The sequence below is a fragment of the Aplysia californica genome, unplaced genomic scaffold (genome assembly GCF_000002075.1).
Source record: "Aplysia californica isolate F4 #8 unplaced genomic scaffold, AplCal3.0 scaffold00187, whole genome shotgun sequence".
In the NCBI taxonomy this organism is placed as follows: Eukaryota; Metazoa; Mollusca; class Gastropoda; order Aplysiida; family Aplysiidae; genus Aplysia; species Aplysia californica.
In genome coordinates this window covers 80,242-103,196 of record NW_004797457.1, presented here as the reverse complement: position 1 = coordinate 103,196, position 22,955 = coordinate 80,242, and the positions used below count along the sequence as shown (strand labels likewise).

The 22,955-nt window shown below is 40.4% G+C and overlaps 1 protein-coding gene across 1 annotated transcript in view; it reads right to left on the bottom strand.

Annotated features, from left to right (window-relative positions):
- Nucleotides 1–3,038: 3,038 nt before the first annotated feature.
- LOC101854084 overlaps nucleotides 3,039–22,955 on the bottom strand; it is a 36,245-nt gene continuing 16,328 nt past the window's right edge. The window contains exons 4-10 of the mRNA XM_005098585.3: nucleotides 17,727–17,877; nucleotides 16,842–16,973; nucleotides 16,156–16,229; nucleotides 14,114–14,224; nucleotides 13,025–13,203; nucleotides 11,721–11,820; nucleotides 3,039–7,677 (exon numbers count right to left, since the gene is read on the bottom strand). Of these exons, the coding sequence (XP_005098642.1) occupies nucleotides 6,059–7,677; nucleotides 11,721–11,820; nucleotides 13,025–13,203; nucleotides 14,114–14,224; nucleotides 16,156–16,229; nucleotides 16,842–16,973; nucleotides 17,727–17,877 (2,366 nt within the window). The 3' untranslated portion in view covers nucleotides 3,039–6,058. The remainder of the gene's footprint in view (nucleotides 7,678–11,720; nucleotides 11,821–13,024; nucleotides 13,204–14,113; nucleotides 14,225–16,155; nucleotides 16,230–16,841; nucleotides 16,974–17,726; nucleotides 17,878–22,955) is intronic.

Sequence of the window (22,955 nt, the reverse complement as noted above, 5' to 3'; positions counted from 1 at the left end):
TATTTAAGAGAGTTCTTGGTCACCTGCTGGCTGAAATAAAGACAACCCTAGTATTTATTTTGTACAAAGAAGTGACATTGATCAAATCAAATTAGTTTTTAACGCATACCAAGTTAAAACAAGGTCATCAAATCATGAATCAGTCAATTGCAACCAAATCTGAAAAGAAAGGGTCCTATTTATAAATGCTATTTCTGTTAAAAGAATTATAAAGGGGACACACAAAAAATCAAGACAAGCAAAACTTTTACACGTCTTTTTCTTTCAAAGCTCTGTTCAAAACCCCTGAAATACACCAAAAAAAACCAAACTCAAAGAGCAACAAAACCCTCAACGTCTACATGGTACACACTCCTTGGACCTGTAAGGCCCATTAGTCAGCCCAAAGCATATTTCTTAGCATCCTGTACAGTCAGTTCACACAAGGATAACCACGTTCGAGATGTACAGAAACAGAAATTTGCCCCACTTCGAGGGTCCTAAAAAGGTTCAAAAGGTGAACAAATTAAAAATGAGAGCCAAATTTGGATACTTCCATCAGAATATTTCTACAGAGCACTATCCGATAAAAAGGGAATCCAGTGCGAATACCCCTCGGTACTTCGCGGGAAGAATTTTGTAGCTCAAGAATTCTTCTCCCCACCACTGAGCAAGAGGATAATGAAGATGAGAAAAGCACTAGCATAACAGTAGAAAGCTGATGTCGCTCTCCTTTTTGATTTGGAAAGGCTTAAGATAATACTATACAAATCCGCTTATCACAGCAAAGAAGTTCATAGTTATTGTTGATTTTTTAGAATAATTTACTATGTACATATTTACACAGACAGGAGATTTTCATGCTAGAACTGAGCAGACAGCGGACAGTAAATACCCCTCAGGCTTTAAAGCTGCATTGACAAAGGACTCCTGTCTCGACATTTACATGAAGAAATGTTTCTGCATACTGTAATAAGTACTCATCACCCGCAATAATGGCCAGGGCCATCCATAAACAGAGCACGTTTTAGGGGGGGATTCCCCCTTTGCCAATTTAATCATTTGATCACAGCAGCAGAAAAAAGGGAAAGGCCAGGGGAGGGGGCGCAGTGTTAATGCTTGTGAAGATGCCATCCTACACAGTTTTATTTAACAAAACAATTATTACTCATCTTGCATTCTCTGTTGCACGTTGCTGACAGAGCAAACCAACATTTATCCGTTTACACATACACATTTATGTCCATTAGAACTACAGTTCCACTTGACTGTGGAGATATTTCAAGAAACGTATTTGACAACGGTATAAAAGAAACTTACCAAAGGATTGAAAAAATTGTGGTAGAGACAAACATATGTTTTAGTCACGGATCCTTGCAGCCTCTTCAGTACATTACAAACAAGTTCGTTGTAAGACAAATGAGCATTGTGAAAGTCTTCCTTGTCAAACCAAAAGGCCGGCGTCTGATTAGGAGCTTTGCCATAGCACATAGGAGACCCGAGTTTGATTCTCGTGTGGGAAAAATATTTATTGAAGCTCTCAGTCTTTCTGCAGGGACCTTGTATCCCTCTCAGCCCAGGTTGGCCCTCACTGGCGGGGGGGGGGGTGTCAAAGCCTGCCTCCTAAATGACATAACTATAACTTGTGTCAAAAGAGGTGTTAAAAAAGTTAATTTTTAAAAAACCTATCAGAGTTTACAAAATAGGTTGATACTACGAGGTTTTTTATATCCTCCTTTAAATGGGGTCATCAGTAGTGAGCAAAAAGAGAGGTGTTAATCAGAAGCTGGTTCATAAAAAGTGAACACAGAGAGTATTTATTTAAATGTTAGCTGGTGGATACTAGATATATATATATATATATATATGAATGATACCGAAAAGATCCTAAATAAAGAAGAAGCAAAACGATATGATAGCGGCCACTTACAACTGAGAATAGGCAAAAATATAAGTTTTGAATTCTGACCGCAAATAAAAAACGATTCACTTACTGTATTGAACAGCAGGTAGGCGGGCAGAGGTTTTATATTCGTTGCTCCCTTATGCCATCCCTGTTTGCTTGTGAAATAATGAATGATTGAGTGAGCTACGCCAGCAATGCTGATCTCGACTAGCAGGTAACGAATCAGTATTAATAACTAATGACAATTTAATAACTTCAGTGTGGGAACTGCATCTAGTCTAAATCTCATGAAATTCCCAATAAGTAGAATATTTAAACATCAAAACTGCAAATGTAGTTCAATATGCATTTTCAGCATGGACTGCCACATTAATCTCTGTCAGTGGACAACATTGCTATATGCTGTGGCGTGGAGGCATAGTGCACAGTATTCCCAAAACTGTATAGAACTCTGCCTTTTTTCTTTCTTTTCTTCTTCCATCTCTACTCGCTTGGCCAAGAGCATTCCCCAGCTTCAAAATAATTACGTTTAGGAGAACCTAACACTCATACCAAAAAAAAAGGTAGAGTTCAATAATAAAAATACACATGACCGTGATTAATTAAACTTTCATCCTGCAGTGTCAGTGAGATTTTTGTGAAAATATCTGAAACTTTACAAAAGAGGAATTTGCAAATGAAAAGAGAGCATAGACACTACTAATATGGGGCAAAACAGAAAACAAATGCTTAGAGTAATAACAGTTCGTATAGTGAAAATAACGAGAATAACTAAGAAAAATAGAAAAATGATATCCCTGTTCACCATATTCAAGTTGCTGTTTTAGAAGAAAGGAAAAAAAAACTATCAACAGCAATAGGACAGCATCTTCCACACTGACAACATGTAAATCATGAACATGCCAAGTTGCTCCACATTCAAAGTATGGAAAGAGATTTGTTGCCAATTTCGTAACAATAACAACAGTGTTAAATCATAGTAAGCAAGAGATTCCCAACAATCATGCAAATACAATGTTCATGATAGGTAACATTTGGTCTAATGTAGACCATCTAGTTAAAATTTGTATGTTGCACTTGCTTACACATGACAATAACCTTTGATTCAAAGTCAAAACTCAAAGCGCACAAGGAAAAAAAAAATTAAAAAAACAAAATGAACAATCAACGGTTCAGATGTCTAAGTGAGCCAACCACCAGCTCAGTGAAAGTCATCACATGAAACTTAATTGATGACAAATCCGGAAAAACAGAATAAATAAAGTCTCCTGTGCAGGCATCTTACACTCATGATGCAGAGATGTAGCAGGCACCGGGTCCGACAAAATGATACAACAAAGAACTGAATACAAGTTCACAGGACCGCGAGAATGGGTGGGTTAAAATTTTTTTAAAAAAGATTTGACAATAGCAGCAATTAACAATACCGATAAAACACAAAAAAGAGCAAATGAAAAAACAAAATGCATTCCTGATATATGAGGAATCTTTGTGCTTTCCAACATAATCTTTGATTTCATGAAATATAAAATGCACTTGTATGAACACTGATACGTTGTAGGTAACATGGAACCAAACGGTTAACCTTTCCTTTCGAACTTATAAAATTTTCTCCCTTTAGTGCCCATCATGATATTTTAACCTCACACAAAGCTAACCACAAACTGAAAGTATTCAAAAAACATCAGAGACATCCATTTTTAGGATTCGGTCTCGGATGCCTAAAAAGATGTCAGCCCATCAGTTTGCACAAAAACGACAAAACCCTGATAAAAGATGAAGCTCCTCCATACCAAACAATACACCACAAACAATTTTTTTACATAGGATTTATAATGATCACTATTTATATTGAATTAATTTTTTTATTTAAAAAATTGTCAAGAAAAATTGGTTTGAACTAACAAATGTATCTTCACAACAAACTGTAGCCAGCATGCATATAAATATTTTCAAACCTCTAGAGCTAAATTAGCAAAAGAGTTATTGTCCAATTAAATGCAATGTATAAGCAGTGTTAAATGTAGGTCAATGTCACATTTCAAGATCACCGCAACACTTGTGACTAGGTAGTCATATGATCTACCATAACCTCATTAAAAAGTTTTACCTCGAAAATTAAAGTATTAAAGAAAGAAATGATGACCAATTGCTATGTGAGGTACCTTGTTCCTGCTGCAACTAAAGAAAAGTTACCCCATTGTTCGAATTTCCAGGTAAATGTGAACGTAATTCTTTTCCTTTTTTTTTTTTCATATTGACAAATTAATACACTCTGAGACGGATATGAGCTTCCTTTGCTAAAATACTGGATAAACTCTCATTTAAAAGAGAAAAAAAACAGCAAGAAAATGCACTCCTATCCCTGCCCTTGGTGAGCCAACCTTGTGAGCATGATGAAAGATTTTGCGAGGTTCCTTCATCATCCATTTTAGTGCTTTGCCTACTGCTGCCTTTCACACTGATCTTGTTTTTATATTGCAACCACCTATAATAGCAGCAGCAAACATCAATCATGTATGGATCACCAAAACTACTGCAACAAATTGATTCGTGTCTTACTGAAGTGATTTGTGGGTTATAGCAAGGTTAATCATGACATCCTAACTCCTAACCCAGTTGTCATAATAAAATTATGGAGTATCTTTTTAAATTGAAAAAAAAAAGAAATAGACACAGAAACAAAGTTTGGTTCTTATTCAAAAGAAATTTCAGTTCAACTGGTTTGAACTGTGCCATGCTTAATCTCGTACATTTATAAGCTCATTATTTATGAACTTGAAAATTATCCTAAAATAAAATTGGCAAGCATAAGGTGGTGGTCCTGTTTACCTGTTCGATGCGCTGAGCCATGGGCAGCGGCGCCACAAAAGTGACTTCACTACGGCAAGCCGCCCCCGACGGCTCGAGAACCGACCTATAATTCTAGCTTAGATTCTATTCCAATTTACATACCCATGTTGAAATAAAGGAAATAATAAAACGTTGACTTCCGAGTCAAGCATTTCCACCGAAAATCCTAAGTTTTGATTCAGTTTTGAAGCACGAATTCAAAGTTTATGCCACTTTGTTTTATTGTGATGCCCAAATCATAGCCCAGACACCAGTCTTAGTACTTTTACAAAACAAAATGTACCATTATCGTGTTTGGTAAAGAAATGTAGGATTCTTCTGTAGAGTGTTGATACCATATTTGTAAAATGGACTCAAACTGCCGTTTCTCTGTTATTGACAAATCAATTTTTATTTGACTAGGTGAAAAGATTTTTTAAAAATCTTTTTATTTTCAAATTCCATCCGCATCCCAGTAAAATTGTGTTGTAACCTATAATCGCCTCTTATAGAAACCAAATTTGAAAAATACACAAATAAACAATACAGATGTGTTTTACAAATCATACTGAAAATTTCAGTGTATAATATGTTGATATTTATATGAATTTGTGGCCCCAAAGACCTGTGATCAGTGCACTAACCATCATCTCATTTCGCCCTCCCGAAAAAATTGTGCACATGCCCAAAATAATACATAGCGAATGAGTAAAAATAAGTCCTGGCAGAGTAAGTGTGAGGCAAAACCAGAAACTAAGTAGGACGCTTGCCTACTGAGATTCTTAACTCAAATGTTCATGTTCTAGATCAAGTTCATGACCCAATACACCATAGCAGTTATCAACAAGGGCAGGAATTACAGTGGCACTGAAACACTCTGCATGTTTTCTTTTGGTATTGGAGGTTGTTTTTCTTCATCAAGCAGCACAAAATTAGTATATCAACACTTAATGACACACACATTTACGTTATGAAACATTATTATAATATACACAAGGCCTCGCAGCAAAATCTCACTGCTACCTGTCAGAGGATGTGGAAATGAAAGCCATACTCATGAGGCCAAATCTTAGGAAAATGACACCGTTCAAGGATAAGGAGATAACAGCTGCAGAAGGTGAATAACAATTTGTCAACGAGAATCATGAAAAACCGAGTTAACAGGATAACATGAGTACAGACCTCCAGGAAGATGATGCATCGATGAAACATTTCTCCCACATCAGATGTCAAGAGGAACAGTGTACATTTTTGAAAGTAAGGCGGGTAGAATTTGGTGTTTTTTTGGTGTGTTTTTTTAGGCACTGAGCTTTTCCTGTGGCATGGCGTGGCTCAGTGGGGTCACTGGGGAGGTTTGATCGGCACGAGTTCTATGACCGGTCCCTTGTCCGTGTTGCTGTACACTGGGACAAACACCTGGTTTAGCACAATCGACTCTGGGTTGGCGCCCGGCAGGATCGATACGGGAATGCCTTTTTGGATCGCAGATGTCAAAGTTCCATCCTCTGGGAGAACCAGATTGGATGGACCTGCCTGGACCATCCCAGAAGAAACGGTGGAGACCGTCGAGTTAAAAACTTCCGACGAGGACGAAGAGGCGTGACAACAGCTGTCCGACATGAGAGAGCTCGCCGTCAGGTCTACATTGGGCTGGGAGGCCGACATGGCCGCGGGGTCGACGAAGGTCAGGGGAGATAAGGAGGAGCCCCCGCTCCCATCATTACTTTCCCTCTTCACACTGTTAGAAACCACAGTCTGGTTGGGGATGGAACCCACCACAGCCGCTGCAGGGGCAACCGCTTGACCCGTAGCGGCAACTTCGAAGATGGCCGTGGACAGACCACTCCCCATGCCTTCCTGACCTCTGAGCAGGTGCTGCTGCTGCCCACTCTGGCTCGCCACGTTCGGGACCAGCATGGTTGTCGGCGGAAGAAACACGCCGCTGGTGGCTTCAGAGCTGCTAGAGCTTCCTCCAGAAGGCTGGAGGAGGAAATTTTGCGAGGCGCCGCCACTGGAGCCTGCCACAAGCTCCGACAGTCCGTTCAAGGCAGTATTCGCTGCCATTGTCGAGGCTATCACTTCACCACCTTCAGAAGGTTTGGAAAGCTCGAGGAACGTGCTGTGACAGGCAGCAGCTGGCAGGCAGACCGAGTTATTGGCGGCCGCCAGGGTCTGGTTGGCACCGAGACATCCGGGCACTAAAGAGGCCAGCCCCGCCTGATCCAACAACGCCGAGCTGGGGACCTGGACCAGACTCCCATCCGCAGTCTGCACCACGATGGTATTGCTCGTGCCCAGAATGTTCTTCACCAGTTCCGAGCGCAGCAGCTGGATGTTGGCCAGGGAGTTGGGATCCGGCACGGTTGTCGCCGTCGTGGTGCTGCCCCCCGCCTCAACACCGCCGGTGCCCAAGATAGCAGAGGAACCCCCAGACTCTAACAGTACTGAAGTGCCCTGGGACACGCCCCCCTGATTCTCCAACAGTACCGGCTGACCCTGGGACACACACCCCTGAGTCTCCAACAGTACAGAGGGACCTTGGGACACGCCCCCCTGATTCTCCAACAGTACTGAAGTGCCCTGGGACATGCCCCCCTGTGTATCCAACAGTAATGAGGTGCCCTGGGACACTCCTCCCTGGGTATCCAACAGTAATGAGGTGCCCTGAGACACGCCCCCTTGGGTATCCAACAGTAATGAGGTGCCCTGGGACACGCCCCCCTGGGTATCCAACAGTAATGAGGTGCCCTGAGACACGCCCCCCTGCGCCTCCACAGCCAGTTGAGAACCCAGGATGTGCTGGGCTGACACGGTCGGAGCCACCAGGTGGCCAGCTGAGTGTGAGTGGCAGACGGGCACACTGGAAGTCATCAAACCGATGGGGATAGGCTGCGGCTCCCCGCACGACTCTAGAGGAATCACCGGCTGCATTATCTCCTGTACCGAGTCACAGCCCACACCTGGCATTAGGAGAAACGAAAATATTTTTTTTAAAATAAAGCAATAACAGCAGTCACTTAATTTTTTTTCAACTCTGGGCCCTATGGCCCATTCAACAACTGAGAACTGGACTTTATGGACCTTTCTGAAAAAATATGTATAAAAAAGCCTATAGGGATGCTAACTTTCATACTCCACATACTTATCAAAGAAATACAATTTAAAGATCCTGATGTTTCATGCTTTTCTACACAAATGGATATACAGTGGAAACCTGATGTAACAGGGATGGTGGGACCAGAGAAAAAGTCCTGTTACATTAGGTCCCTGTTAAATCAGAAATACAAGTGGAGTAAGCATTTGTGGACTGTATTACCTGTATTACCTGTCCTGGGCAACGTCATTGCACACCGGACAGGTCCATAAGTGCTCAGTTCCCCCCAGCACCAAAGCCCGCAAGGTATCTAAACTGATTTGTGGACTAACCCAGCTGTATTTATTCATGGGTAGTTTCCTTTGCCACAAGTACCCAGGAAACAAGCTCTGCGCATGACCAGGGCTGTCAGATTTTGCCATGCGGCAGGCCTGCGCATGACACATTACACGTGCGTGTAGCTAGGCTTAGCCAGTGTTTATAGTGGCGGCGGGTTTCGAGAAATCGCACGCCTAGTCCGAACCGTGCATGAAATGTGACACACTCTTTTATGTAAGTGAACATAGTCAACGCATGTGTGTAGGCACTGCTAAATTTGTTGCCTGGCGGGTAAAGTTACCAGAACCAACTTTTAGTTCTCGACGCGCGTCTCTCTCGCGCCAGGGTGTGTAGTCGGTTACCAACTTTTGCTCCTGTGTGATCACTGTAGCAACTGGGTTACTCATAATTCTTGTCACGTTCTAAGCCAAAACAACGGATGTTGTTCAACTAATTGCCGCTGTTTTCAAAAGACCGTCCATTTGGGACAAAAGGAAGAAAGAATACCGTATACGCCATCAGAAGTATGGTTGAAATCTCTCTGGGTAAACCATCAATTGGTGGAAAAGGTGGTGGTATTCACCATCAAAGTCAATGGGTCTTCTTTTGTGGATCTCGTGGATGCTACTTGTCCTCCTTACTCTAATGCCCGGTAGAAGAAACCTCGTGAAACTGCTGCATACCAATACCAACAAAAAGTCTTCTTCAAATGAGGAAGCAATATATTGTCTGTGTAGTAGCAGGACCACGATTGTGCTGTTCTCGCTTTGCTATGTACACCAAACTTGGCTAGTGATGAGGCGCGAGTTTTCCAGCGCGATTAACCCTCGCGTAGCAACCTGCCACCCGCCGCCACTATAACGAACCCATGGGACTAGATCTAGATCGAAGTCTGCAGCACACCGTAGCCCTCTCTCGCTTCACCGGGTCACCTGCTGTGTGTGCTTGCAGTGGCGTGGCTCGCATGGGCTTGCTCCATTACTGGGTTACTCTCTCTCTCTTACTTTTTACACATTGTTAAAACAAGCCTTTGTCCCTGCTATAACCAATTGGGCTCCGATGAGGCCCTGTTATTCCCGATAACTTTTAATAGAGAGTACAAAAAAATGGGGATTTAAACAATCCTGTTCTTACCGGATCCCTGTTATTACTGGGCCTGTTATATATGGTTTCCACTGTAGTCCTTCATGTACATTGACTGAGGTTTATCTTACTCTTTACCATCTTAATCATCATTTTAGAATCTACTCATTATTCCTTCCCTGTTGCATATCAGATTCCCTCCCACTGTAGTTTATAATATACTTCTGTACTTCTCTCTTGTATATGTAAACATTACGAAATATTGCAAGTGTTCTTTTCTTAGTTTAGAATGTCCAGATAAGAGATTCAAAAGCTATTTTGAAAGAGAAAGACTATTATGAAAGTAATGTCTGCTGTCAAATATCACATCAAGGTAATTCACTTCAGGGCTTCTCACTACCACCACTGTGCATGCCCACATGGGATTAGGGTTACGTTAGTTAACAGCATCTCTTTCTGTTGGAAACATTCAGCCTTTAAAAAAAAAAGTGTCAATTTTGAAGGTTGCTACAGTTATCAAAATTAAGTTGAATAATATAGCAATGACCACAAAAAACCCTTTTTTTGCCAGAAAGTGTTTGCAAATGGGTGCATTTTGTAGCTGTATCTTCACAGAGAATGGAACTTTTTAAATTTTTGAAATCCATCAATAAACAAAAAAGTTACGAATTTTTTAATCAATTAATTTTTGGTACACTTTTATATAATGAAAAAAAACCCAAAATATGGGACGTTCTTTGGTGAGTTTTGAGACAATATTCGTCATAACTCGCTCATTTCTCGGAGTATTTAAAAGAAACTTGGCAACCCAGTACATTTTCTAGTGCAGAATCTATTCCTGCTTTCAGATTTTTCATAGCTATCCTACTTTTTGAGTTATGAAGACGTTTACAGGTAAAAATGTGGCGTTTTTCGGTACGTTTTGAGACAATATTTGTCATAGTTCCCCTATTTCTTGGAATATGTAAATGAAACTTGGCAGTCTAGTCCATTTATTAATGCAGAATCTAGTCATGCTGTCAGATTTTTAATATGCGTCATACTTTTTGAGTGGTAAAGACATTAACAGGTTAAAAAAGTGGCGTTCTTTACAGATTTACAAAGATTATCAGTCATATGTTCTTCCAAAGTCATGATATTTGAATGAAACTTGGAAATATAAAAGGTTCCTCCTTGCCAAGCAATGCTCTGGATCAATTTGTCACAAAATGTAAGTAGAAAACTGGATTTATTAGTCTAATAAATCCAGTTCTCTACTAGTAAAAGCATGTATACTTTGTAATAGAAAATAAGATCGTCTCTGTGTATATCCATTGTTGGACAGTGTCCTATTGTGTGGTAGATTAAGATGCGTTCAGATAATATAGTTTACAAGTCATGGGAATATTTTGCATGTGTAGGCTACAACTCATACAATAAATAAAACACATTTACACCTCTCTCTCTCTCTCTCTCTCTCTCTCTCACACACACACACACACATGCACGCGAGCGCACTCACGCACGCGTGAACGATAACAATGTATAAACGGGACTGTCTTTCCAGACTGGACTAAATAAGTACCATACTCTTTAATAACAATCTTAATGCCTCACTTTTCCAAACAGAGCACACAGGACGAGTCCAAGTGTGTGCTTTCCCAAGAGGGGGGAATAGGCTATCATAACGCAAACACAATGCCATACCACTTCTCAAGATGTTTGCTTTTCTGTTTCTATTCTTCGGTCATGCAATCAAGCAAATGAAAATGACTACATCTATTGTATTGTGACTAAAATGCAACAAAAACGCAAGTTATCAAGGCCTCCGTTTAGTTTTCAAGTATCCTTCCCCCCCTTTCCGGTTCACAGAAGCGGGGCCTCGTTTGTAGCGCCCGAGGCGACCGATGGCTGATGACGTCACTCAGTGGAAATTTCCCAGCCGCCGGTCGTTCACCCAGCACGTGCAAATGGCAATGCCGCTTTTTCCCTTAGTTACTCCCACATTTTTAAAGATTACGCGAAAACCGCTAAACACAGAAGCATGAAATTTTAAGGGAATAAAGAAAAATGGTTTACAACGTATCAGTCAGTTTGACAAATCACAGCTCCAAAAAATCTTCAAAGCGCACCACATCAACCACTTTTGCAAACGTTTTTCTCTGCATACGACGAGATTGACCTCTTTTCTGCTTGGCTGCCAAGTTTCATTCATATCCATTCACGAGAAGCGGTGTGAGAGCGAGTTGAAGACAACAACCTTTGCGTTAGTGCGTCCCAAGAAACACCCCCGCTGCGGGGGCCAAAAATCGGCAGAACAAACGCGCTCGGTGGGCATTGCTAAATAACATGTTACATTTACCATCTTTGCCTACCTTCCTTTGCTGTTAACTGCATCTTTCCTTTCTTTTTGAAACATGGAGCCTTTACACCCCCCCCCCCCCCCCCAAAGAAAAAAAAACCCTCTTTAGTGAGAAAGAGGGTTGCTGCAGTTATTAAAATTAAGTTCAATTAATACGTTACACTTACAATCTCTGTCTCCTTTCCCGTGCTGTACAAGATTCTCGTTGAGCACTGGGGTAGTGTACAGAGAATTGAACAGCTGTTCCGCACTGAGAGTCACTTTCCCCTGTAACAAAAGACAAATAGATTGAGAAAGGAGTACAGCCTGGTGAAAGCAGGAGAAGCAGCCTGTGCGATCCCATCAGACGCTACAACAACGAGCTGGTGATGGAGACTCCAGGTCTACATACAAATATTTAATAATAATAATAATGAAGATCATTTCTATAGCGCCCACTCCCGTGTAAACACAGCTCTAGGCGCTTTACATAAATGCATGTAAGAAAAATATTCATGCACGCGACACACACACACACTCACACACACACACTCATATACACACAAACACACACACATATACATATACACACACACAAACACACGCATACACACTCACGAATACATAACACGCACACATGTATGCCAAACACACACAAACACACACTCACACACACACACACACACACACACACACACACACACACACACACACACACACACACACACGTACACACACACGCACACACACACACACACACACATCTACTTGCTTATCACACGCACACGATTACACATCGTCACGAATGAGAATAAAATAATATATACACTGCAATTCACAAAATACATAAATGGATACATAGACATTTACATAACATTGTAAAAGACAAACAAACAAATGATGTTTTCCACAAGGACAAATGAATTGGGTTTTTTTTTCTTTTTCTCCACTCTTTTGATTTGAATAAGAAAGCTGCTCGTATCTCCACTCCAAAGCCATTTTGGGAATCAGCATTGACAGATTTCAGAAACTGCTGAACATCCGCGGGTGGACAGTTTGGCAGGGAAGCTTACATCGCAGGAACAAACCTCAGGACCAAACAGTGATACATTTTCAAAATTGTGTTTTAACCCTTTGAGCCTTACAGACCTGGGCTTACCAATAGATTTATACCACCCCCACTGAGGTCTACATTCAGTGCACTAAAGGAAAAAAGGGGCAGTGACAGAGTACACTCAGGTATGTACTTGGGTCCAAAGGGTGAAGTTTTATTTGTTTTAGTAAGCGTTTTACTGCACTAGCAACACAAGTAAGTCACATTGTTACAAGAGAATAACAAACACAAAAGAAGGAGAAAAGAGATGAGGACAACAGATGTTAGATACAAAAGAAAGAGCAAACTACACCAGAGCACCCGCCAACCACCCACCACCATAAGGTTTAAAAAGCCACAGGCACTTCAAATCCTGACAACAACAAAAAAAAACTTCACCTGCTGCAGGGATTCTGCCGGGAGGGAAGAACTGACATCTCCTTGTTGAACCAGTACCACGTTCTGGAAATTCACTATGTCGGGGCCTGTGTCAGCCGAGTTGTCGTTGCCGTGACACTCCCCTGAACACTGCCCTCCTCCCCCCGCTGTACTTTTCTTCTCAGAGGAGGGCTGTTGACCTGTTTGCAAGGCACAGAAAAACAAAATAATAATAATAATAGATAGCATTTGTATAGCGCATACCCCCGCTCAACAGCAGGCTCTATGCGCTTTACACTATATTATTACCCCAGCAGACCATAGAACGCTCCGAAACATTCTCAGCTTCCCGGGAAGCATACAGTGCAAGCAGCTGATTAAGCGCTCAAACACTAACAAACTGACAAGAACTTTCGCTGTCTATAGCCGGGTACCCATTCCCACCTGGGTGAAGTGGGGAAAATTCGTGTAAAGTGCCTTTCCCAAGGACACAACGTCGGGCCCCTGACGGGATTCGAAATCACGACCTTACGGTTGCGAGTCCGAGAGCCTAACCACTAGGCCACCGACGCCACAAACAAACGAAGCACATTACAGCATGAGAAGCACATTGGTTTCATAATGGTCACTTAGAGCAGGGACAAAAGAGAAATAGTAACCAAAGAGGGACACTTTATAAAGTAGAACCTAGCAGTGCCCCCCCCCCCCAACCACCAGCAAATGAGTTGCTGATCACTGCCAGTTAGCTCAAATAAAACTAGCACTTCATCATGAACTAATTAGAACAAAGGAATTAAATACTGAAAAGAGAGAAAGTGAGCGCATTGATCTCCTAACAAAAAACTCACTCCACTTTCCTCAACCGCATTGGTGAACACTAAACAGTCCAGTCAGCTCATTTTGAAACACTTGGGATGAAAAATGGAAACAGCTCATATTACGACAAATCTGACTTGCATGAGGCATGGCAAGGAATGCATGAATAATTGATAACTGCTTTAAAGACAACCACAAGCCAGTACAATGCAATCATTGATTTCATCAGCTTACTCCTTCACTTATGGTTTTGTGTATGAAAATCGCAGGTCCTGTTTAAAATCATTTCTGTACCTTTATCTTTCTCAGAGTCCCTTTCATGTCTGGAAATATGAGACTTCAGGCTGTATATTGATGTGAATGCTTTTAGGCAGCCATCTTGTGTACATTCAAAAGGCCGACCACCTGCAAAGGTAACATTGAACATTGAATTGAAGAGACAACCTCAACCAAATAAAAATTGAAGTCTAAAAAAATCTTGACACTAAGAAAACAATATCAAAGCTACTCTACCGACCTGCAAGTGTCACTAAATGGTGCTACACAGAGCTGCGAATGATCTTTTTACACTAAATCTCCCAGAGAATGATTATACTAGAGTTTGGACACAAAAAGAATGTACAGTGGAACTAATAATCAACAAATTAGTTGGTTACAACATACAACTTTGCAGAATTCGAGATACTGGTGGTGAAAAAAAGGTCTGCCAAAAATGGGTAGTATGGGGCTTTAATTCTAAAGTGAATTCCCTTCTAAATGTGTCAGTTCACAAAAAATATATGGGGGAAAGCTGTCAAATTCTAATAGACCACAACACAATAATAACAATAATCACATTCCACTTGAAACTGATCTTCAGCACTTACATGACCCCACGTGTAGGAAGTGCTGTAAAACCTTTATCAAACCAAACAAAAATGCATGATTTAAGTAGCAAATATATTAAGTGGACAACATCTAAATCTTTTCATTCTTTTTTTTTCCTTTCTTCATCCCACAACTTTGTCAAAATTGGAATATCTCTTGTCTTCCCATTTACTTTCCTGTTAGCACGGTGTCCTAGTGGAAAAAATAAGGAAGCCACCATCACAATGACCTATTCTGCGTCAATACAATGTCCAATTCATATCTCTCCAACCAGATTTACAATCATAAAGAGGCAAAAGTTTCCACTTTGGCACAATTTGATAAAATCCTTCAAAATAAAAAAAAGATTAAAAAAAGACATTTGATTTTCTAACTCACGATCTGCATACCTGCCAACAATGCCAGGGCCAAAATCTGTCGTTGACACAAATTTTTGTCCAAAAATCTGTAGTTGACCTAAAAAATCTGTAGTAAGCTATATTGCCACTTGTCGCATACTTAATTTAGGACCCTATCAAATTTTTACCCACATCAAAATATGCATGAATGTGTTTGCGACTTCAAACAAATGTAGAAAATGACAAAGAACAAAATAATAGGACAAACATGAAAACTACTAGAGGTATTTACCCTAAAGTAGCTGGTGCCATCCTGTCCTATTCATATGTGCACGCACAATGTGATGGAACGCGTGGGTTCATTGACTGGTCACAATGGCGAGCCCGACAAGACGGTTGTATAACTATAATTTTCTTTTCTTTTCACAAGTGACAGCAAAGGACAAATATTGATTTATTTTCAGGGCGACACAGCGTTTGCCATGAACAGTCTGCATGTTGTTACAATTAACGTTGCGTTATCAAACTACTACTAGCAGATTTCTGGGTGGTAACGAAAGTGAAAGTATATCTTGATTATCCCGATCAAACGTTGGTATCACACATACACTTCCGCTTGCCACCAGAGCCGCCTGTCCGCGTGAAGAAATATACTCTCGGCCTCGGGGAAGCCGAATGAATATCACAATCACGACCAGCAAAAATGAACTTAAGGGCATTATCGGATTTGGTTTTCAAATATTCGATAACTTTCTCAAATTCCAGGGTAATTCACGGGGCCTGGCAGTCACCCTGCTAAGTCGGTGGCATCTCTCAAAATCGGTGGATCGGTAGTTTGACCAAAAAGTCGGTGATCTACCGATTTTTTCTGTAGGGTTGGCAGGTATGGATCTGGCGCATTTTGTGAAAATTGTGACCAAAAGCCAAGAAGAATCTACCCGTCATATGACATTGCGGGGGTCAAATATTGTTTCTGCATGCAAAATACAGTAAAATTTGATGAAGAAAAAGCACACGACTATTTGATATAGTGCGCACTGGCCAAAATCATTTCCCGACCCGACCTGATCATACAAAATCGGGTCCTTTTGACCAATGAGGAATCTGTTCTAAGCTGTAAGTGACTCTCACCTGTGTGGATTCGGTTGTGTGACTTGAGATGATGGCTGGCAGCAAACGCCTTTCCACAACCGTTTTCATGGCAACTGTAGAAACAGTAAAACTTGATCAACTACAAATCAAAAGAAGTCCATGAAGAACTCCCACCCAACTCCACCGACAGCTTTTCAGGGTTGGATTCTTTCTTTTTCGAGGGGTGTGAAGGTGGATGGGAAGTAAAGGGGCAGGGGGGGCTGGCTCCCAATACAAGTGGCTACCATAATCCCCTCTCCATCAGTCCGACACTGAAAGGTTTCCACAGCATGATCTGAACCGCTTTTGTGGGGACCGATTGCTTTAAAGACCCAAAACTTACCATTCCACACAGATGAAAAAACATAAAGCAAAATACACTAACCAAATGTGATTTTCGTTCCCCCTCAGCATATGCGAGAAACTGCTTAGAACAAAAATCAGGCAGAATATATCATGTGATGTAAAAAATGAAACTAAAGTCACTCAAAAGTCAAGAATTGTGCAGACAATATCAACATTTCAAAAAGAGAAGAAGAAGACAAGACATGCACTCTTTATTTGACTAACACAAAGAAATACTTCCACAACGTTTTTCAACAGACTTTACAGCTGCCTTTTCAATGGCAACAACCGTATTTGGATTTCACAAATAACAAGGCAATCAAAATCGGTTGTACACTTACACAAAAGGCTTTTCCCCTGTATGCGTTCGTATGTGCTTGCGAAGGTCACTTAGTGTTGTGAAGTACTTGGTACAACCATCAGATTCACATTTGAACGTTTCACCCGTATGTAAGCGCTTATGTGCTCGTAATCTGTAACAGCAGAAAAAGAAAAAGCAGGTAAAATGTAAAATAAAAAATAGACGTGTCACGACACGATGAAATCAGGCGCTCGTCAATTTTTGGGCATGTACAGTTATTGGTATTATATTAAAGCCAGTTTTTTTACCTTGCTTTCTATGGAAAAAATGCCCATCTATCTTGAATAGAAGTCAAGATATTTTCAATAGAAGGAGACGGGGGTCACTTGGTTTCAGAGGTAAAATTAGCGAGAAAATGGCCCTCAAAGTTTGAAGACTTCCATACCTTGGGAGTCCTTGGAAACTGAAAATCTACCCTTTTTGTGCCTTTAATCAACATTTTTAAGCAAAATCCATACAGAAATGTGTTTGTACAGGGATAAAAATGGCGCTGAACCAAAGAACAAATATTTGATAAAAATTGCCAAACCAGGTGAAAAAAGTTGGGGGTTTTTTCGATTTCATTATTTTGAAGAGCGCCTGATTTCACCATGCCTCACACACAAATAACTTTTACATAAGTAATGAAACAATAAATTCTAAATCACACCTTGGCTCTAAAAAGGATAAGAAAACCTGATTTTGTTAACAGAGAATTACATTAGTGATGGCTTAATAACAAGTCTATATAAGATAAATGACTCCTTACCATTTCCCCACTTCTTCCCAGAGCTACAGACATCCACTGACCTCCAAACATCATTTCCTCTCCTGTCCATACACACAAACAGCGAACAACTACTCACTCAAATAATATTGTACAAACCTGTAAATAGTGTTGAAAGACTTCTCACAGCCAGAAATATCACATTCATAAGGCTTCTCGTTTGTGTGCACCCTTACGTGGATTTTCAAAGAGTACGACGTCAGGAATCTTTTCCCACAACTTGACTCATTGCACACAAATGTATATTCACCTGAAATATAAAACGTGCACATTTGTACAAAACCACTGCATCACTCTAACAAATAAGTTTTTGAACAAAAAACACGACCAACGTCTGCCTTATCAGAACTTTCACAGTTGCAAATCCTTATGGACAAGTGCTTGACCCAAATGTTTCTCAAGTTTGAGTCATTATCATCACACTTCCCATTCCCCACTACACACAGGCATCATGCATCCATGCACCCACGCACGCACCGGGTAAAGGCTTATTTAAAACCTTGACAAAGCTGTGTACAACTAATCTTTTTGTTAACAATTTCAATAGCATGTGTTTGTGTAAGGGCTGGTCAGAACTTGGTTTTCTTAGCCAAAGAAGGCGTTTGGGGGGGGGGAGGATGAGAACACTCGAGGTCCTGATCTAAACATTTTTAGTTTATTTTAAGGTTAAGTAAGTTTTACGGCACATGCAATACAATATAAGGTCATATAAGTACTGAAGATTAGGCGTTACAAGAGAGTAACAAACATAAAAAAGGAGGAGAGTTTAGGACAACAGATGTTTGACAGGAAAGAAAGAGCAAACCACACCAGAGCACCTGCCAACCACCAACTAAATATCTTTCTGTTTCACTTCTATTTCGGTTACCATTGCACTGTCCATTTCGTGCTGCCATACAGCAACTTGTTACAGCCAGTACACCCTGTCAGCAAGAGTTGACAACTTTATCAAATTTCAAACCAACAATAAAAACGCATTTGTTTCAGGCCAGCTTTGATCTGTTATGACAGACATTCCCAAAATGTTGTCCTTGATGAATACACGGGTGTATATGTGCAAGTTTTTGTGGGACTGTGTGTGCTCAAGCAAGTGCTGGAAAAACAGTAGAGCAATAGAGAGAGAGAGAGAGAGAGAGAAAGACACAGAGAGAGAGAGACAGAGAGACAGAGAGAGAGAGAAAAGGAGAGAAAGGGAGAGAGGAGAGAGAGAAACAGGGACAGTGGGAGTATAAGAAGGAGAGAGAGAGAGAGAGAGAGAGAGAGAGACAGAGACAGAGACAGAGACAGAGACAGAGAGAGAAAGAGAGAGTGAGAAAGACGGAAAGAAAGGACTGGTATTGGGACCTTAGGCTAGGGCACATGTGTTCTTTGAATTTATTGTCAAGCCCATTGAGCACTTTTTTGTGTGGAAATGAAGTATGCAATAATTGAAATGCATTGTTATCTCTCTTTTCTCTCCCTAATGTGACAACCTTTTACAGTCACAACAGAATTTCCAACAGGAGACGGCTTACGAAATGTGTCACAACCTGGTGGAATCAGGCACTAGTCAATTTTTGGGCATATGGGGTTATCGGTATCACCTTAAAGCCTGTCCACTTGCCTTCCTTTTCGAGAAATAATACCCATCTATGTTGAATAGAAGTCGAAACATTTGCGATTGAAGGAAGTCAGGGTCGCCTGGTTTCAGAGTTAAAATTAGCAAGAAAATGGACACTAAAGTTTGGTAACTTCCATAGCCTTCGAGTCCGCAGAAACTAAGAATGTATACTTTTTGTGCCTTTAATCAATCTTTTTCAATAAAATCCACACAAAAATGTGTTTTTAAATGGACTTAAAAGGTGTTGAGCCAAAGAAAAAAAAATTAGAAAAAAATTGCCCATCTGCCACAACAAGGCCAATTTCTTTGATTTAATTATTTTGACGAGTGCCTGATTTCACCACAATGCCTCACAAAAGAATCGAAGGAGCATCAAACTAATTTTAATGATGCAAAGAGAAATGTAATTTAGTCAACTGTGATCACCCAGAACTCATAAGTTTTCTTTGGTTGCTAATCTACAACAGGAGTAGAAATTTTCTAATAACATCGGATGACAGTAGGAGCAGATGTTAGGTGTCACAGCAACCACATCACAGGTCAAGAGGTCACACAATATACCAACCAAATCCATACTTACTTTGGACTAATCAAAGTTATTCATTGCTACAAGTAGACACAACATTACCTTTAAACTACAAAGTTTTATCTAATATTTTTGGCCTTTTTAAGTTACTAACTAAACACTATGAGGTCAGAAACTAAATGTTCTATCTGCTATATCAAAATCGAAAGATTATTTGCAGGCGTTGTCAAGATATTCAAAGAATTGCATTTGAAAAAACTTCAAATGTTGTGAAACTCAAAATTGTTTTCTTCAAATTTCTCAAAACTAGGTAATGAGCAGAGAGACCTTTGTAATTCTAAGGTAGCAACAAGGGAAGGGGCCCTAGCAAATAGGAAAAAAGGCCACATACATAAAAGTCAGTTGCACTGCAGGTTGAAAAACCAGCAGTCGACAAACCCCTGAGATCTAGCTGAGGAAGGCAAAGAAGATAGAGAAGAATGTGGACACTGCATTTTGACACCCCAAACTCATTATTCTTTTTTTTTTTCTTTCTCATAGCGCATCTGCACTAAATTCTCTGTATCATAATTACAGGAGAAAACTAGAAGGTGCAGCAAGTTTAAAGAGGTTTACCTTGAGATATAGAGAAACAAGTGACATCACCCCTGGAGTCTTCATACTTCATAGGGTTGTATCTAAGATGCAAGACGTGTTTAGAGGATTATTCTTACAGCATTCCCCCATACAATCCTCAGACTTATGTAGAGTAGTCACTGGTTAAAATAAAAGTAGGTGGTGCAGCTACTGCTCAGTGCAAGGAATCCACTTTAATAAAAAGACAGTCTAACTTTCTGTCTTTCTGCTTGTCTGTCTGCCTGTCTGTCTGTCTTGTCCATCTGCCAAAGCTGCTGTGCTCAAGGAAGACCACTGTCATCGAGAGCAGGAATCCTCTCAACAAACAGGTTCCTGCCAATTTTCCAAAGGTGTCCGCAATAACCTGTGTATATGCACACTTAATTTTGATCCTGCCACAGAACGTCAACAGCCTTTGTCACAGAAAGTACTTCCTCGATGCTTTAGTACTTTTGTTCTTTCTTCTATAACTCTTTCTTTTCTTGCTTTTGCCATTAACTTCAATTTTAACCAAAACTGGAAAAAAAAATGGAGAGCATAACATTGCTCTCTTATGAAAAGAGAGCACCTTCAATTCTGTGAGGTAGATACAAAAGTTACTAATTTTCTTTTAACAGCAACTATGATACACACCCGTTTTCATTTCTGTGTCATAGTAATGTTTTAATCACAGTGACAGGGGAAGTTGAGGTCACCCCAAACTCTAGCTAAAAAAGAAAAAAAAGAAAACCCAAAACAAACATACCTTCATACACATAGCAAAAATGAAACCTTTCAAGGTGAAATGTACTTGGCTAAATACATTAAAATAAGACGCACCAAGGGTGAAAGAAGATTCCACTACCTTTCAAGGTGAAATGTACTTGGCTAAATACATTAAAATAAGACGCACCAAGGGTGAAAGAAGAGTCCACTACCTTTCAAGGTGAAATGTACTTGGCTAAATACATTAAAATAAGACGCACCAAGGGTGAAAGAAGAGTCCACTACCTTTCAAGGTGAAATGTACTTGGCTAAATACATTAAAATAAGACGCACCAAGGGTGAAAGAAGAGTCCACTACCTTTCAAGGTGAAATGTACTTGGCAAAATACATAATCAGATGCACCAAGGGTGAAAGAAGAGTCCACTACCTAAGAAATCCAAAACAGAAGAAGAAAAAGAAACCAAGCAGAATCTAACGAAGAGGGCAAGGGAACATAAAACAGATTAAACATCCGAGTAGTTGCACACTCCAACCATGTGTCATTCATAAATGAAAATCAAAACACACAACAAATAAAATTCATCACTGTGACATCGCCGAATTAAATATCACTGGTGTCAAACCGTTTATCCGCCAAATTATGTCAAACACTTTTTGGAAAGAAAATGTAATTTCTTTCTTCATATCTTCCAAAATGCTCGAAATTTTGTGCGAGTGTTCTTTCTTACAAACATATATATCGCAACCTTAGAATTACAAAGTTAATCAGACATTTCAGGCCATTTTGAGTTACTAAAACCATGAGGTCAGAAACCAAAATGTTGTATCTGTTCTATCAAAATCATGAAATTATTCAGAGCCATTATCAAGATATTCAAAGAATTGCATTTTTAAAAAGTTTGGCTGGCATGTGAAACAAGATTTTTTACGGAAAATTTCTCAAAACTAGGTACTGAGCAGAGATAACTTTGTAATTTTAAGATAGCCATATGGTATCACAAATTGTAATACCAGTAGTGAATAACATCAGAGAGGGTTTACAGTAATAGAGAGGTGACACTCGTGGCGGCGCTCCATAACAACAGTGCATTGTTTCGCGTATCGCCCGGCGCGAAAACACTTAGGCGTAGTGATCGCTGCCACGGCGATGTTCAGGGATGCTGTCATGTCATGAGAAAATGTAGTACCGTCTGTAGTCAGTTCACTGGGTTACTTGGCCTTTAAAACAAAGAAGGAGGCCTGTGAATTTTATTGCATATTTTAGGCAACCCCCTGCCTCCCTCGGCCACAAACTGTAAGACTTGTTTTTGGCTGAAGTTAACATACATTCTAATAAACAAATAGACGCAGATACATTACTTCGTCTCTATAGATCTGAAAAAATAATATCACCGTAATTAAAGGAATAATCGGTTTAATTTTCAGCAAATCTACTCGTTCTCCAGTGTCCCTCTGTCATCTCTCTCTCCCTCTCTGTCTGTCTTTTTTTCTCTTCCTGTTTCTCTTTCTCCCCCCTCTCTCCCTCTGTCTACCTCTCTTTCTCCCCCTCTCTCTCCCTCTGTCTGTCTGTCTGTCTGTCTGTCTGTCTGTCTGTCTGTCTGTCTGTCTGTCTTTCTCTCTCTCTCTCTATCTCTCTTTCTCTCCCTTTTTCTGTCTCTCTTTCTCCCCTTTCTCGCTCTGTCTATATGTCTGTCTGTCCATCTGTTTCTCTGTCTCTGTTTCTGACTGTCTGTCTCTCTTTCTCTTTCTCTCTCTCTCTCTCTCTCTCTCTCTCTCTCTCTTTTCACCCCTCTCGCTCTGTCTATCAGTGTGTCTGTCTGTTTGTCTCTCTTTCTCTCTCCCTGTCTCTTCTTCTCTATCGTCTGTCTGCCTGCTTGCCTG